Source organism: Myiozetetes cayanensis, unplaced genomic scaffold (assembly GCF_022539395.1).
Source record: "Myiozetetes cayanensis isolate MyiCay16 unplaced genomic scaffold, myiCay2020 scf14, whole genome shotgun sequence".
In the NCBI taxonomy this organism is placed as follows: domain Eukaryota; kingdom Metazoa; phylum Chordata; class Aves; order Passeriformes; family Tyrannidae; genus Myiozetetes; species Myiozetetes cayanensis.
This window is the reverse complement of record NW_026087048.1, coordinates 8,667,768-8,686,366: the sequence shown is the minus strand read 5'-3', so window position 1 is coordinate 8,686,366 and position 18,599 is coordinate 8,667,768. Positions and strand designations below refer to the sequence as shown.

Below are 18,599 nucleotides of genomic sequence, written 5' to 3'. Positions count from 1 at the left end.
CTCCTGAGCCTCACCCTGCACAGTAACAGCATTCCCCTCTTCTGTCCCAGTGTATTCCACAAGAAAGCCAGGCACCAGGCAGTCCATCACTCAGCACTGACATGGACAGTACCTTTCTTTTCCCCCGTAAATGGCACAAAGTCTTCTCTGTCTTTGTGCTCCAGTGCTTGCTTCTCCAAGTATGAGAGCAGGCGTTCCCTGTCGAAAGGGCCCGTGGCAGCTTTAGTGGTCTGGTCCTTCTGCCGAAATCCTGCTGGAAGCAAGGCATTCTGTGGAAGACAGGGAGGCAGTTTTACACAGTGCTCCAAATTTCATCTCAATGTTGTTGGTTTTTATGTGCCATCATTCTTTGCATAATGCTCTTTGGTGACAGCAGTAACACACCTTACCTAAATGTAACCATGAAAACCAGTATATTGTTCAGGCTTCTTGATTTACCACCTAATAATATTTTAATTAACCATATTTACAATCACAGCACCAAAGAACTAAGTAGGATCAGAGTCCTTTGTGTTACACATATTATGACCACAGAGCTTGCAGTCCAGGTAAATCTTTTACGCATTTCTTTCTATTCATTTGCTCTTTTTCCTCACCATTTTTCTCTGCCTCATAAAAAACAAAATTCCTTTCATTCTAATGCAGATGTCTCCTGGACTTCAGACATGAACGGCATGCACAGAAAGAGACTGGTGAATGATGTGGACTTCAGCTATTTAGACTATGAGGAAGCAAGCAGAGAAGTCCCACTCTCAACACGCAGCATTGTGACCCTGTGATTGCATCTCCATCCCATAACATAAGAAGATGCATAAGGCTCCCACGTTTTAATCCAGGAAATCCACGTCAGTCCAGGAAATCCCAGAAAAGAATACAGGTGTGTGGACTTTGCAGTGCATGTGCAGTAAAGCCAACATGTTGAGGATGCCCCAGAGTGCTTCAGGAACACTTCATCACTGACCAAAGCACGCACAGTAAATCTGATCCATGGCAAATATCCAGTGAATTCTGAGCGTATCCAGTGAACTCAAGTCACTAGACATTTTGCATGCACAAATGTGCCCAGAGTGCTACCAATTCACTGCACATATGTAGTGTGACTCCAAATGGCCTGTTTAATTTGGTTGGTTGGTGTCCTTTTTTTGATGTTTTTCTGTGTCACTATTTGAGATTCCAGACACTTGAAAATACCAGAAAATACCACTGTAGAAGTGGCAGTAGTGAAGGAAGTGGCAACATGGAGGGAGAGAACAATAAAGTCCACCATTAATTTCCCAGTAAATTGGTGTTATAGAACTAGAAATTATAAATTGATTGTGTTTTTCAAAATTTATTTTGCCTCCAGATTGAACAGATTTTATCTGCCAGTTTACCTGCCAATTTTCAAACTCCTACATCAGTTTGAATGTTTTGGGGTAGGTACATTCAGAATTCCCAGCACACTTGAGACTGTAACCTTATTATTGTAGGACCAAATGGTTCTCAGGCCAGAGATCTTTAAATACTTTGTGAGGGCGTCTTCAAATATCCAAATTATCCTTACTCCCTAGAAAATGACAGTTGTGTAGCTGAATCTTACTTTTCTTAATCATGCCTAAATATGTTCACTTCAGCTAAAAATATCTGTGCTGAATGCCACAGTCAACAAATTTCAGAAGTTCAAAAGACTTGATCCTCACAAACATACATTATGTTTGTTTATTGCTGTGCTCAGAAACAACAGCCATAAAAACCTTCTCATTGTGCTGCAGTGCACAAACATGATTAAAGATTTAGACTGCAGACAAGCTCATGCCTAAATAGACAAGGGATAGACAAAGGGTACAAAAGCAAGGAGCACATCACAGCAGGAATGCAACCGAAGCGTCCCTGGCTGAGCTACTCATACTTTAGGCTACACTGTAACAGAATACAAACAACAAATGCTGCAGGATGTGACATTTAGAACAGGGAACTCTTGAACCCAGATCCCCTGGCCCCCATCACTAACCTCGGGATCAAGGTCATCGAGAACATGCTCTAGCTGTTTCAGTTCATCCTCTGAGAGTTTGCTGAGTATTTCATCTTCATTGATATTCCTGTACTTCTCCAGCTCTTTTCGGAAGGGCAGAGACATGGCTCCTGCTGCACTGCTCCACTGACGCTGCTTGTCAAGATTTCAACCATTCAGGAGTACTGAGCTTCTTGTGGCCTCACTTGCTGTTAACAATAAAGCATTATGAGTATCTCCATTTAGCTGAGAGTCCTAGAAAGCCCACGTGCTCAGAGTCACATTGACACTTTATTAATGAAAACAAAGCAGCAACATGTCCTGGCACAGCAGGGGGGGTGTGGGAAGTGCTGGGGCTGCCTGTGCAGCGGTAGCCATGGAATAGCAAGGATTGGGTGCAGCAGCAGAGAGAAGCTTCAAGACATGGATAAGAAAAATATCAGGAATTTTCCTTTTCCATTGAAATGAATCTGTTTCATTTAATTTGTTTGGAAACAGCAGTATCTGTTTGCTCTTTTGGCTGAAAGCAAAGTGGTAGAGTCATAGACAACAGTCCAGCATTGACAAACAAGAAACATAATGTTATGCCTTGTGTGATCTTGTGTGTCCCAGCTTTGCTGATGGCTGAAAGCTAACCCACAGCATCTGGGATGACTTTTTGGCACATTCTGGTTACTGAAACATCTTTAAACTATGCTGGTTGTTAGTCTTATTTCAGCATATTTGGTTACACTTATGAGCAAAATAATTCTTGGAGTGAGGACATGCTACTCATAGCTCAGAAGATTATCTGTACACCAGTCTGCTGCATGGGGCACCTGCAGGTGTTCAAAACACAGCCATGAAAAAAATACGGGCTTACTATTTCACAAACTCTTGGGTTTAAAACTTGAATGTGGTTCCTTATTAGATGACCCCAACTGATCAGGAATAAGAAGTTCTCATTTGCATGACCACAACAGTCATTGTCATATTATTCGTCATATGACAATATGACAAAGGACCCTCTGTCTTTACTTGCTTTTTTTCTTGTCCAGAACAAATTCCAGAACAGAATTAGCCTGTAAATGGACGGAGTGAAAGCGAATTCAGCTCTGATCAGAAACAGCATTATCTGGGGACTTCAGTTGTGCTCCAGGCCCTCGAGTCTGCCCAGTTTCCCATAGCAGCACCACCTCTCTCCAAATTACACAGCTCACTGTGCAGTTTTACAGCTGAGTTTTTGCATTCACGAATTTTGAAGTCCTGGTTGATATGGAAACCAGCCAACTGGCACCTACAACTGGCTTATGTATCAACTCCAACTCTGATTTCCTCTGGCACATCCTTAGTAGTCATAAGCTAAAAAAATCCATGTGAGTTCTGTTGCTCTTCTTATAAGCTGGAAGCCTGATTTTTATTTTTCTTTTATTCAAGATCCAAATTAAAATATTTCATTTACTTAGGAGTTTCACTATTAAAATACTAAATATTAAAACATATATAACTTTTCCATTTATCAAAAAGACTGAAAATCAGTAACCTACAGAAGAAGAAGAGAATAATTAGCAGAATTAAAAATTTGGAAAATCTGGAATTCTTTGACTACTGCAAGGCACAATAAGCCTTGACTTGAAACACTTAAACATCCTATTCCAAGACAAAGCTTTATTTCCCTAACACACACTCATTTTTTTCTTTATTACTGCTCTTGTTTGGTGCTGCTGTTTTCCTGGCATGACATCATTAACAAACCATTCCAAATGTCAGGATAGAATTCAACCATCCTTTAAATTGTGAGTCTCTTTCAGGAAGATAGTTGGCATCTGATGTTTCACGAGGTTACAACAGGTCTGTAATTTTCTTATATAAAAATATCATCATATGCAATGAGTGTGAGATATTTTTTCCAAAAAAAGTCCAAAAGAGCTAATGTTTTTGTGTACTTGGTGCTTAAAGAGAACACTAGTTCAGTGTGTTTAATCGATACAATTTGTTATCAAAATTACTTGTTCAATACTGAAAGCATTTTATTTAAAAGTGATAAGTGTATTTGTTTAAACTGTAAAAACAAATTGAGCTGCAGCACAACTTTCTGTACTAAGGCATCAGATGCCTTCTCTAAGTTCCTTTGGATAAACTCATTACAAACATAACATTTCAGCTAGCAGCCATTAACTGAGCTGGAAATTTTCTTTGAGGGGATTAGAGCTTTTTAAAACTATTTAACAGTTTAAATAGGTTATTTTATTAGAGTTTAATCACATCCCCGGAAAAAAACAGAAATATAATCCCAAGGTTGGGATAATTAAATATTGTTGGAAAAGTAACCAGTGAGAGCACACAACAGTTTCCCTGGCGGAGGGTCAGCAGTTCTGCAGTGCAGGACGCCTGGTACCAGAACCTCTCCCTCGGCTCTCTCCTCGGCACTGCACGATTCCCGTCAGGGAACACAGCCAGGAATTGTTTTACTGGTATCAGCAAGGCTGTGTTTGTAACAGCTTTTATTAAAAGGTTTGCCAAGCTGCATCCAGGTGCTAATGGGTAGGTACTGCAGGGTATGGTTTGTGTGCACCAGACACTCTGATTTCTTTGTGAATCGCCTATGTGCTCAGCCATAAAGGGAAGATGTGACAGGATCTTTTCAACAGGTGACAGTTCCAATATTGATTGTAACTGGTTCCTTTTAGTTGTTAGAAAGAGAAGGTATCTGACCATGTGCAACAGGGATACCCCAAAGAGAAACATAAACCCAGGTATTACAGCTGTATCAGCCTAAATTCCCTCATGGCATGAAGCACTGTCTTATTAGATCAGCAGTGGAAGAGACTGAAATTATGCTTTTCTTGCATGCACACATTTGCAAATTCCCTTGATATTTCACAACAGAATCCTACTCTTCTGTGACTGAACAAAAGCAGAAGACACTGCCTGGGAAATTTCTTTGTCCACAATCCCTGTAAGCAGTAAAGCTCTTCTGGAGCTTTCACTCTGCTGAAGAGGCTACTGCAAGCTCAGCTGAAACGCCTGTTGCTCATGTCCTGACTTTATGCACTCGACTGACCTTTCACCACAGTCACATTACTGGAAACCAAGGGAACAAGATAAATCCAACAATTCAGCATCATTCAGTCTAGGAAGGAAATACTGAAGTCTTGATTCACACACTCTGGAAACTGCTGTCTAATGTGATGATTACGATCTCCACCTTCCTAATTGGATTCCATACTGTTAATTTTGTGTATGTAAACAGGACCACATGCTGCCTGTGTGGCTTCTTACTATGGCTTGGCTTTTCTGAGTGTGCACATACTATTTACTTCTTATACACGATGTCCACTGGATTTGCTTTGTTGTGATTTCTGTATGAAACCTTTAACTAGTAAAAAAAGCAGTCCTAATCAAGAGCTCTCTGCTACTGTTATTTCGAACATACCAAAGCAGATCAGGTGTCACGCAGTAGAAGGGAGATGTCCAGTCTAACTGCAGGGGAAATGTGCTGTTGAATGTTACACTGTATTAGGGACACTGGGGGAAACAGACAAAGGACCGTGGATAAAACTGTGGAGTTTCCTTCACATTTACAGAAAAGTGCGAAAAAGGAGGTTAAGGAACAGAAGAACACAAATCCCATTTGTTTTTCTGCATTTAGTTTCTGTATGGAGCACCATAGTTTTCCATGGGCCTGAGCCCCCAGTGCTACACAGCAAAGCATTCCACTGGGTGCTCAGAAGCTGAAATCTGTGCTGATTCTGGATAATGTAGAACTGTGAGAGGCAGCATTTCTGTTTAACCACATACTACCTTTAAATCTTTGTGGAGCACAGAGGTTTCACAGTGAACTTCAAAGAACCCACTGCTATATTTTTAATTTTGTTTCTTTTTAAAGAAAGAAATATATATGGTTTTATTTGGGGCAGCTTTGTCACCCATTCCTGCCAACATCAGGATTCAAAATGTGTTTCCAAAGACAAAAAGGGTGTCATTGTCAGCTGCATAAAATCATTATTGCTCTATGTAGTTGACACCTGCTGTGATATAACTCCTCTATGCCTTGCCATGTTCCATAAGTACTTTTTTGCTATCCTTATACATTTCTGAAAGGGCTTTCTAGAGTAGCTAGGCTGTAATTTCTGCTGATACCATGACACTGTCATAATTTTCTACTGCTGATAAGAGATGTTTCTTTCTGAGAGTGCATTAGTCCTTTGCTGAATTAATGTTGATTGTCGGAGATGTCCCACCCACATTTGCTTGGATCCCCTGGGAAGTGTTGGGACAATCTGAACTATAGAACCTTCTACAGACCAGCAGCTACAAAGGCACTTTAAACTCTTGCTGTCTAAAACACAAGCTATACACTTACAGAAATGTCATGTCTCTGGGCTCTGTAGAAATGAGAACACTGTGATAGCGATGATATGGATTTTGAGCTTTTGATAGTGTGTACAAGCTAAGAAAGAAGCTGCTTGGCAATGTGCATTTATGATGTACAGAGAGATGTGCTGAATGGGAAATATCTAACACATTTTTATAGGGGAAAAAAATACCTTTTCATAATCAGATTTGAGAAATTGTTCTCATTTTTCCAAATCATTACAAGTGATCTTTAGAAAGGAAATCCTGTTGCACGATCTGCTTTAAACTATCTCCATAACCACAGTGGTGGATATTTGTGCTTTGAAAAATAGTTGTGAAACTGATCTGTAAACGTGGAAAAATTCTTCCCTTTCTTTAAATAGACTGAAGTATTTAAACAGGAAAATAAGAAACAGGTGGAATTAATCCGAAGTTAAATTGATACGGGACCAAATAAATAGGATTGGGGCCATTATGATTAAGAGCCGTGTTTGTGCAACACAAGCAGATGCTCAGAAGAAGGAGGATGATTGTCCTGCACTGTCCAGGCAATGGAATGCTCCCACCAATACATTTAATCCAGTGCCAGACAAGGAACCCCTCTGCTGTCCAGGAATGGCTATGAAAAACAAGGCTTGGCTGTTGAAAGCTCAAACTTTAAAAAAAAAAAAAATTATAAATACTCCATTGTTTGACATATAAATAAGGTTCCTTTTTAATTTTTATACTTAAAATGTAAGACCAATGTACCAATGTACTTTCCAACCATGAATATATGGGAGATGTATACTCAAAAGATCGTGTTTTCCAGTAAGAGGTTCAGAAATCTCAGAAAAGTTGGAAAGAACACATTAGGGCCAGCACAGCACACAAGTGTGACAGGAACACACAGGGAAGCATTATGAAACTGAGTTTTGTGTGGGCAGGATGCAAATAGTATTAGCTACAGGTCCTGATGCAGACACAGTAGACATGTCAAAGAAACTCACACAGATAGCAAATGGAAGAGAGATCTGTAAAGAATTTGGTCTTCTAGAATTCCCCAACTTTTCTGTTTATTTCCCCCCCCAGAAAAATCTCTGAAGAACTCCCACTGTAAGAAGCACTGAACTGCTCCAGGTTAGGCACCTTTTCCAACTCTTTTCCGGTCATGACACAGCATGGTCACTTGGTGGATGAAAGCAAACAACCTGTGTGAGGTTCTGTAGAACTGGAGTCTTCAAGAGGGTGTCTAGGGCTGGTGGGGAGCACACTCAGCTGCACTTGGCACTGAGCTCAGGGTTGGCTCTGAGAGAGTCATGACATGGCCAGATCTCTTCTATTCCCAGACCAGTTTGCCATCTTTTGTCATCCTGTAGCAAAAAAAGCCCTAAAAATGCTTGTATATTTAAAATGCTGGTTTTTCCCAGGGCTAATGTAGGGTTATTTCATGTTCTGTTCCTAGCAACTGGTTTAGTCCTATTATAGAGACCAGTGAATAATCAACAATTATGTTGTCCTAATACTAGAGTAGGCCCGAACTCTTAGGATAATCATACAGGATCAGAAAGTCCATAATTGGATGAGCCCTTCTGAACCTTGGTAATGCTTATGGCACTCTGTCGTTTACATTACAGTTGGCTTCCTAATTGGAGGACTGATAACTTCCATGCAAATAAAATGTGAGACATCAATTCACTTTAATGGGAGTTCAGTCATGCCCTTTATAAGAAAATAACTATCATGCATATTGCAAAACTACCCATATGAATGTACTGTTATTTATAGAAGACATAAAGTGCTGTACTCCCTTTGATTCAGATAACATGAAAAGTTATCAGTGGTGATTAAAGAAAGATGAGACGTTAATGCTTCTCCTACTGATGCAAAATAATGTTATGTAATAGCTAATTTCTGATTGTTTCTAAAATAACATTAATGGTATTACTCACAAGCATTCAAAACATGAAACTGAGTCCTGGGAAGGAAGTATTTCTTTACAGTGCCTGATGAATTTGCAACTTGTTTCTAGGTATCATCATACTTTTAGATCATAACCATTAGAATTGTTTCCATACAAAAATGATGACTAATTTTACAGTGCCCATATGATGATTTAAGCCAGTCTTACTTAACAAAAGCAACCTTTAAATCACTCAATTCCTACCAGGAAGAGGATGACAGAATGAACGTAAGCATTGCAGATATCAATGGGATTGTTTATGGTGTTCTGACACTCCAGCAATGTATCAAGGATAGGAAATGGAAAAGGCCAGAGACCTGTCTGTCTGTTGCATCTCCTGCAGATGAAGACTTCCCTTTGCTTTTAGAGGGGTAAAGTTTAGTTATAAAATAATGAAACAATCTTTCTGCTCATGGCAACAGTAACTTTGTGGAACTGGAGTGTAGGTTTCTTCCATTTTTAGAACTCCAGTGATGATTTGAAAATCCATGCAAGGTTAATTAGTTTTTCTAAAATAAAAACATAACATAGTTACTGTCTGAAATTGAGGGTGGTGTGAAGTGCAAGGCTGAAAATCCTGCAGAATGGAGTCTTTTTATACAGACAAAATAGACTATGAAGTGGCAGCTCCACCCACAATTTGTCATCCGTAAGCTCCACTCTGATGTGAACAGAACACCCTCGTGCTGAGCTGTACTGGCGATGGTCGACTGACAGCCCTTGCATGAAAGTGTAAGTGTCCATTTGACATCAGTTGGAAGAAAAGGGCCTCATTATCTTCTGTGGGGCATCAACGAGATTTCAGCCTTCCTCAATAACCACCAGACTCTGCAGGTTTGATTCTGCAGTAGACAGGTGCTGATTTACCTTGGAACAAGAGGCTGTACCTGCCCTGGTCAGCACTGTCGCAGAGCAGACATGCTCCCAGTCTGTGACACAGCAGCTCAGGGCTCCGTGGTTCCCAGATGAACACAGACCATGCCCATTACAGGAACAGCTGTGAGTTTACAAGATGCTGTTTTCATCCAGTTCAGTCTCCCAGATTTCGTCTTGTGTAAAGAACTGTGGCTCTTGTAATCAGCACATCCACCATGAACGCAAAGCAAAGCATACACTGAGGTACGAGTTATCTACAGCTTTATACAGAGGCATCCTTGGGAAGCCAAACCATATCATGGTCTGATATTCCACATTTACATGGAAACAACTGTTGTTGTGCCTTAAACACCATCAGCCACATGAGAGCCTTTCCATGGCCCTATCAGGGGAAAGAAATGCCTTGTTTGAGGTCAAATGGGAAGTCTGTGGCAAGACAAAGAATTGAATTTCAAGTGTCAAGCATTGGACAGCTTTTCGTTTGGTTATAGGTCCCTTCTTCCACAGACAGTCTCATTCACTGACGTGGATCTTTTAAATGAACACTGTTTGCCAAGTGAAAACACAGCAGAGAGAGACCCCAAGGAAAGGTAAAGAGCTCATACTACTGACTACAGAACTGGGATCCTTAATAATGATCACTGGTAGGTACCTTCTATAAAAACATCTTTTTGCATCTTTCCTAAGCTGTTTTTTCTTCTTACAATGTACAGAGACATTGTAGCTACCTTACATTTTTTGCATTTTAGCTATGAACCAAAGCCAGAGACCATCCCTGATCTGCACATCCTGACAGGTGAAGCAACGAACAGGAGAATGAATTGTACCTGGAAATAGACTTTTTATTTTTACAACAAAATAGATCAGACCAGCCCTGGAAAAGACAACACTAGTGTTTGTTTTCCACATGTTGGAAACATCGATAGGAAAAAAGGACACTGGGTGCTATTAACGAGAGCATTGTTCCACCTGTGCTGCCAACAGATAGCAAGCGGTGCGCTACCTTTTTGTCACTGCTGTTCTCAGATTTCCCTATTTTAGCACAGCAGCTGGACTTTCAGTCCCAGCTGCTCTTTGAAAGAACAATTTAAAAACAGTTTAAAAAAAGTTTACAGATTTTTGTGGCACCAAATAATGATGGCCAAACTCCACTGTTAAACAAAAACACTGTGTGCTGTGGTCAGCAAACAGAACACAGGCATTCACCCCAGTATTAACCCACCACGTGCAAATACCTGTGGCTACAGGATGCTACCTGGAACCTCCCAGAGCAAAACCCTGCACGGCCACCTCAGCCTCAGTCAAAAGGATACTCAACTACAGGAAGGCACCAAACTATGAGGTTCAATAATATAGGAATGCTACCAAAAAAAAAAAACCAAGCCCTAAAGCAGATTAGTAACAGCAGAAATGCTGTCTACTGCAGAAATGCCTGCCAGAAGTTGTAAGTACTGGAAATAACAATAATTTTGGAAAGGAAGAGAAGTTATGCAATGAAAGAGCAAAGGGCACTATTTTGAACAAAATTATTTAGGTTATCAAGATGAGAGAGGCTACTGCCTAAGTTCAGACAAATACAACCAAGCTGGATGAGTGGGAAAAGAGATGCATATAGAATTAAGGTTGGTGAAGTCACTAAAATAACTCATATAACCATCTTCATTGTTTTACGGAGTGATAAAAATTTAAATATATCCATACTGGAAACCAGTTAAGAACTGCACAGCAAAGAGCACCACAGCAAAAGCAAGCAGACTGTTAGGTAGCAAATGAGGGCAGAATAATGCATAAAAGACTCTAATATTGTTAGCATAAGTCAGTGAGACACTGCCATGCATCCCTGGGTATGAGGGTTTTTTCTAATAATTGTATCCCTTGCACAGAATTAGAGGATGTGATGCCTGCAGTACTGGGCCAGTTGGTCCCAGGTGTTTCTTTCCCATTACATGCTCCTATCTCCAAGAGTGGAGGGCAGAACAGAGGAAGTTCAAGGGCAACTTCTTAGAATAATCAGTTAATGAAAAGTTTTCATATGATAAGAAACTGAAATACTATATACTATATATATATGCATCTATATACTACAAATAAGCTACTCAGTAACTTGCTGAATATTTCCTCTACTAAACTCTTTCAAAAGCATAGATCAACACAGTGTGACATTCATGGTATAAAAATATAATCACTTCCAATTATTTTTAAACTGATATTTGATATTGTTACATTTCTGAATTTCTTTCATCATTAATGATGTTAAACTGGGGTTTTTTTTCATAAGTTTATGTTACTGCTAAGCTCAGGATGGTCACATGAATCTAACCAGTTATCATTTATTTTTTGGTATTAATAGTTCTCAGATTTCTCTACAGGTTTCTCAACAATCAACTGTGGATTTTTTCTCTGGCAAAAGAAATTTCCCCAAAGCTTCCATCAAAGCAAAACCCCTTGAATTAGGCCACCCTGATATTTTTTATAAGTAGAAGATGACAAAACAGGGCATGCGTGATATCTAATGTAAATATTATGGGGTTTAGGTCACATTTTGCTTCTTAAGACCTTGGAAATGCTACTAAATTCCCTAAATCAGTGTCCTGTTCCTGAACCTGTCATTGGCCCGTTTATTCCGACCTGCTCCCCGGCCGCTGAGCAGAACCACCCTCCGCCGGTCCTGCCGTATTTCTGACATACAAAAGACAGATCTCCAAGGAGGGACAGCGAATCTTCACGTACAAAAAAACCCCACCTTCTTTTCTTATTTTATTAAACCGCTCCATCTATTTTTTGTCATTTCACGCCTGACGCGAAGGATGCGAGCGCTCCGCAATAAACACGCACGCACTGCCCTGGAAGGCGCTCGGGGAAAGCCGTCTCCGCCGAGCCCCGGGCGTGGCGGGGCCGCCCGGTCGATCCCTCCGTGTCCCGCATTCCCAGGGCGGTTCCCGGCGGCGATCCCGCGGCCGCGGGTGGGGTCGGACCGGGACCGGCCGCGTCCGCGCCCCGCGCCGGGGATGCTCCGCCACACCGTGCCCACACACTGCCGCCGCCCCGCCGTGCCCATCGCATCGCTGCGCTCCGCATCGCTGCGCTCCGCATCGCACCGCTCCGCACGCACCGCTCCGCATCGCACCGCTCCGCATCGCACCGCTCCGCACGGCGCGGAGCCCCGCGGGGCCGCCCGCGGGTGATGCCCCGCGCCCCGCCCGGCCCGCCTTACCCCGCGGTGTGTCCGGCCCGGCCGCCGCTGCCTCCGCGCCCCTCCGCGCCCCGAGCCCAGCGCCCGCGGCGGCAGGTGGGTGCCCGGCGCGGCGGCTGCGCACCGCCGGCCTGCCCTGCCGGGCACGATGGGACTCGTAGTCCGGCACCACCGGCCCCGACAGCGGCAGCGTCAGCGCTGCCAGCCCCCGCCAGCACCAGCTCCGCCAGCAGCATCCCTCCTGCCCCCACCCTCTTGGTCCCCCCCACCCTCTCTCGGCCCTTTCCACCTCTGTCTGCCCCAAGCCTGCAGGTGGAATCCCACCTAGCCCACATCCCGACACGTTTATTCGCCTTCGCCTTTGCGGCGATGCAGTCTCAGCCTTGCCCCTCGCCTGGGTGGCTCATGAAAACAGACCATGGCTTGGATGCTCTGCCCCCTGCAGCCACCACCCCTGCCCCATGCACATCTCTAAGCAGCTCAGCACTCGCTCCCTGCACGCTGTGCACCGTCCCCCCGGCAGATGTGCTGGTCAGTTCTGGGCGCAGGTGTAGGCAGCCGATCCCAAAGAATGTGGTTTGCTCCTCTCACCCAGGCACTGCAAACTGAGCCAGCCAAAGAGGGACCTGCACCGGCCCTCACCCTGCACCAAGATGTGCTGCCCCAGGGAGTCAATTACAAATTGGAGGGTGCTGGCCTCTGAGACCATTTTGATGTTTTTCCTTCCTTCTTTTAATTAGTGTTGACAATTCAATTTATATTTGTTCTATTGATCTGTACTAAAGTTGACCATTGGTCAAAATTATATGTAATATGATTTGATTGTACCCCGGTAATTAAGTTTGTCCACAATTTAATCTATCAGAATGTTTTCACTGGGTGCTGGGATTTAGTTGAATTGAGGCCCTTGGTTCTGAGCACTAAGTGATGAGTCACCAGCAGCAGAAAAGCTGTTCCCATGATTGGGATGTCTTTAAATTTCATGACACACTGGCAGGAAAACAAGACATTGCCTTGTTAAGAAGCAGATGCTGCACCAGACATGCATTTTCCTGGGGGGCAGGAAAAAAAAAAAAGTACACCTAGGAAATGCAATACCCTCACTCCATAACCTGACAAACACCCAGGTCTCTGCAGCAAGACTTACAGGAGAAAAATCAGATTAATTCCATGGGCATTTTGCCACTGCTGCTCAGGAAAACACCTGTATTCACAGTAATGTGCGGAGTGCAGAAAGATGCTCCAAGCTGCAATTATCTGCTTGCAGCCTCATTGCCTCAAACTTCTTGTGAAATGGGATATCCAGGCATCAGTTAACACCCAAAATATTAGATTAACAGAAATTGAAAAGAATCACATCCATTTATTCCACAGTCTTCCCTTTCTTTCTCTGCCTTAAAGCATTCAAAGAAAACGGGGTTTGCATCAATGGTTTTGCTTGTTCAGTATCAGAAGCTGGCTCAGGCTGAAGAGGAATTTGTTGGGTTGGTGTTGGGGTTGAAGCTTCCCTGCAAACAGGGCTCCGACATGAGACAGAGAAATGTGGATTTAATTACTGATGTGGATTAAAAACAAATCTTTCGGGATATTATCTTGGTCTGTAGGATCAGGGCTTGAATGAGTCATAATTATATAAATACTGGGAAAGGGAAATGTATACTATCAACAAAGAGCGAAAGTTAACTTGGGGTGTTTGTATTTTGATAAACTTCTGCAAATTTTTTCACTCGGATTTTCCCGTCACGCCTTAAAATGTATTTATTAAGTTGAAACTCTTTCTCACTTAATGTGAAAGGGAAGAACCCCTCCCATGCTGACTTTTCAGTTTGCAGTTACCTTGTATCTGCTGACAAATTCACGTTATATTAATTCTGTTAGAAATGTAACAATCTAAGGCCTCTGCAAGGAGTGCAGAGTTAGGCTGAAGTCAAGGCTCTGCTCTTCTTTAGCTGTGGTTTCATGTTTCTTCCTTCCTTATACCTCGTCCAATCAAACTTGCAATCAAAAAATCAGAAACTTTATCAGTCTTTGTCTAAGAAAAGGCACAGGTTGCCTGCATGAGACATACAGGTAAAAATATACATGGTAAATAGATTAAATGTAGATGAACACAACATACATGTTTATTCACATGTATAGGAATAACATCACAGTATACAAAGTAAAAATCATATGACACTTCAGTCTTGTGTTCAGAGTGTGTGTTCTAAGCATTCTTTTGTTCTTCCCAAACTGCAAAATTAAAAGACAAATGTATTCAATATATCAGTTCATGAATCTGAGCTATATCCCATGTCTGGGCTACATGAGGTCCCACTTATGGGCAATGCCTGCTGTGATGCATTTACATCAGATGACTGTGGCCACCTTCACTGACCATATTTCCCATGTGTGGGACTCTCCAGGTTATCAGACTGAAAGCACATCTGAGAGGGCAGGATAAGGCTCCCAACTAGTTCTTTTTCCCTGGCAGGAACTTTTGCATAACATTTTGCCCATCTAGGTTTTTATGTATTATCAAATTTATGTACTTGACTTGTTGAAAGAAGCACAGTGTCAGAACGAACACCCACCCTAAGGATACAACATAACATGGGGACAACTATTCTAGAAAAATCTTGGCTCCACTCTGGGGAATGCCTTCAAGAACCAGGGTCCTGTGGATCCCAAAACAATGTATTTCCTGGCTCACCCTTCCCTTTGACTGTGACAATTTGTTTCAGAGCTGCTCTGTGCTGAATGTGTAGAGGTTTGGCATTTTCCCAACACTGCCTAAACGCAGCTTAACTGCCGGCAGGTTACAACAGTAAATCATTAACTGGGGCACCCAAAACCAAATTTTAGTTCACTGAACTATTTGTAACCAAAATGTGGTCACAACCACAAAAAACCGAAAAACAATAACAACAACAAAAAGACAAAAGCCCAAAACAAATCAAATCAAATCAAAACAACAACAACAAAACAGAGGGGCTGTAGGCTGTTGTGATTTTTTCATCTGGTTTCCTTAAAACGCAGCTTGTAAGACTTTGCTTAATTAATTCCTGCTAGAGTTGGGGCTTGTCTTTTAGACAAACATCTGGACCCAATTACTGTGTTGTGCATGTTTTGATCTCTTCCCTTAAAGACCAGCTGTTGATCAAATTCAGCAACCTGTATATAAAGCCTCTTGGTTCAATGCCTGATCAGCAAATTCAGACCTAGGGTGGAGATAAAATTTGACTCCTACTCACATATAAAATTACTAAATTGGGGGTGACACTTCTGAAATGGCTGTGAAAAAGAACCAGTGTAAGTAGTCAGCCCCAGTTCATAAGAGTTTGATGGTTCAGGCCTTGAAATGTCAGCCAGCAGCATTTCAACTGGTCAGCCCCCAACTATATTTAGGCTGGAATTTTTAATTGCATTGCTTTGACAGACAATAGGGTTTTCTTGGACTGTTTTATAAGGCAAAGTACAGTAATACATTAAATAAGACTAACTTCAAGTCATCTGTTATTTCACCCAAACTTGATTTCTGTGAAATGTTCTATATCCTTAGTGCTATAAATCCTGAAGAAATGCATCTGGATTTGCCATGGTAGTAATGGTAATAATAAATACCTCATCTGTACCAATTAATTTGCAGCAGTAGATATCAAATTGAACCACAGTTTCCATTTTGCAGATGTGGAAAGTGAGACACAGAACAGATGGCTATTTTAAGCCTGGGGCCCACTTGGTGCTCATGCCACTGGGGACAGGAACACGGCTGAAGGCTGAAAGGTGGAAGGAATTGCCCACGGACATAAGAAAACCACTACTGACCCTGGGCCCAGAGCTCAGCACCTCACCACCCTCTGTACCCACCTTACAGAGCTATGCAGCTCTGCTCTGCTCCAGGCAGCATGCTCAAAAGTGTGCCTTGGGTTGGCTCACACATCCCTGGAGTAAAAGCAACATGACTTCTACTCCATCTGCTGAGATACAATGGCTTCTCCACCCACCACAGTTCTGCTGTCTGTCCTGGTATGAGAAGGAGGAGACTCCAGAGGCCCAGGCCAGCTGTCCACATTTTTCACTGTGTCCCATTTAAAGAGGTTTGTTCCTCAGAAGGGAACAGGAGCCAGCAAATACTGTGGTCCTCTCCTTACAGGGTCTGCAAATGAAGACCTTTCTGTCCCACCTCCTTCTCCATGAACAGATCTGCAGGACAATTTGTTCAGCATTGGATTTCCTTCTTTATCTAAAGGGCCTGGGGTCTGACAAAGGCTGACTGCAGCTGACCAGTATGCACTGGGGAAGTTTCTCATACCACATGTTTCTTTTATACAGCCAGTTCACCAAGAATTGGGTCATTTTGGATATGTCTAAAAGGTCTTAGTGGTGCACTTCAGAAACAAAACCCTGTGAGATGTGTTCCCAGGTGCTGGGCAGAGCACATTAGACAGGGCTTAGAATGTTGTGAGGCTGATGGTCAGTGCTTGAGCTTGTCTCCAGACATGCCTCACCTAGGCTGGTCTGGGGCTGGCCACAAGGCAGCCATCTGCAAGAAGAGGGAAAAATTCCCAAACATGGGTAGGTAGCTTATCCCTGTGGTGTCCTACCAAAGGCTGTATAAGCCGTTCTTTCATGGGAATGTGTTCGTCTTAACCCTTCATGTCAGAACATAAAGTTCTGCAAATGTTAGGGTTGTGTCTCAAGAGAACCAGGACCAAAACCTGTCCTTCTCTGCTGCCAATGGAAGAAGTATGATTTCCTCAGTCATAATTTGTTTCAATTGAGTTTGGCCACTCTCATAAAAAAAAGATATATAGGATAGAGGGTCAGGCATTGATTTTTATTATCCTCTATCTACTTTACTGACAATATCCTTCCTGTCTATATCCTGTGTGAATTCCCCAGACAGGAAGATATTTCTCTCTCAAGATATATACTTTGAACCAACATTCTTTGTTTGTACCACATCATCATTGTAGAGAGTAAATATATTATGATTAAATCATTTTAGGATTACGTCTGAGGCTCTGGATGCTCCTTTCCTGCTGTGCACAGCTCAGCCCAGTGAACAGCAGTGAAGAAGCTTCATGCTGCGTCCACTACTGCTGTGCATGTGCATTGTTTCAGTACCAGTGGAAGTTCCACTGCTGTCCAGGTCTTCTATGTCTTTCCAGTTTTCATATTTGCAACACTTCCTTCAGTGATGTAAGATTGTTTTAAATTGTATCCCAGCCTTTGAAAAAGAAATCCCTCTACTAATCCTGTTGTGAACATTATGTTTGCCCTCTGATGCAGGCGTTGGTCTGTCAGCCTGGAAACCACCAGCCTTCTAATGGTTGGAGGGTTATGAATCTACTGCTGAGCATTTACAGAAGTGCTCTCGTGGTTACAAAAGTGTCTCTTCATTCACCCATGGTGCCAGAATGGCTCAGCATGGCTTTGTGGGTTTCTTGCCTCACAAGGGAGAATCTCACAGTGGTCAAAAGCCCGTCACCCACTGACCAGCCCCAGCCTCCTCCTTTACATGCACTGGGAGCTTCTTCCTTTGAAGAGAAGCACTCTCAGATGGTTCAGCCCAACAAATTCGAATGTTCCATTTTAAGTTTGCACAAATTTGATTTTAGTATAATTTATCTGTCTCTGTTAAAGGTAATAAGAGCCTCACTAATGACTTCAGCACAGTCAGGACTTTGCAAGCAATCTTTAAGTAATGCATTAGCCATAAGTTACTAAAATTTAACATATTTTAAATAAATTCTATGTTAAATAAGATTGTTGATGTATGATACCTTACACTCTATATATCTTATGGAAATCGTGGCACTACTGAAGCAGACAGCAGAACTCATGTTGATGCCAGGGGGGCCAACATTTCACCTCCAATTTCTTTTCCCAAATCTGCCAAGAGTTTCCAGTGACTCTGAAAAAATCAGAATCTTGGTATTACCTACTGTGTAAGCCTGGGAATCATTTTTCTGCAGGTCACAGCTGTATTGTAGCATCCTTGATATCTGGAAAATGCAGATTCAAACTGCTGTATCTGAACTAATTAATGATTATTGCTTATTATTTTCATGCTACAGTGCCTTATTCTGAAGGCAGGAATGGCAATGCCTACAAGGATAGTTACTCAACAGTTTCTGCTGTAAAACCCTATTTTCCATTGTGTTGCCAGAACTTAGCCATTCAAGTAGCACATACCAGACAACTGGCCTTAATTTTAACTGTTGTGGTTTTTTATTTATTTTGAAGTTTCCAACACTGAGATAAGAACTCACAGT

At 42.2% G+C, this 18,599-nt stretch overlaps 1 protein-coding gene across 1 annotated transcript in view; it reads right to left on the bottom strand.

The window, feature by feature from the left end:
- TMOD2 (tropomodulin 2) overlaps window positions 1-12,506 on the bottom strand; it is a 34,452-nt gene extending 21,946 nt beyond the window's left edge. The window contains exons 1-3 of the mRNA XM_050309376.1: window positions 12,361-12,506; window positions 1,991-2,199; window positions 113-269 (exon numbers count right to left, since the gene is read on the bottom strand). Coding sequence (XP_050165333.1) covers window positions 113-269; window positions 1,991-2,116 — 283 coding nt within the window. The 5' untranslated portion in view covers window positions 2,117-2,199; window positions 12,361-12,506. The remainder of the gene's footprint in view (window positions 1-112; window positions 270-1,990; window positions 2,200-12,360) is intronic.
- Window positions 12,507-18,599: the final 6,093 nt, after the last annotated feature.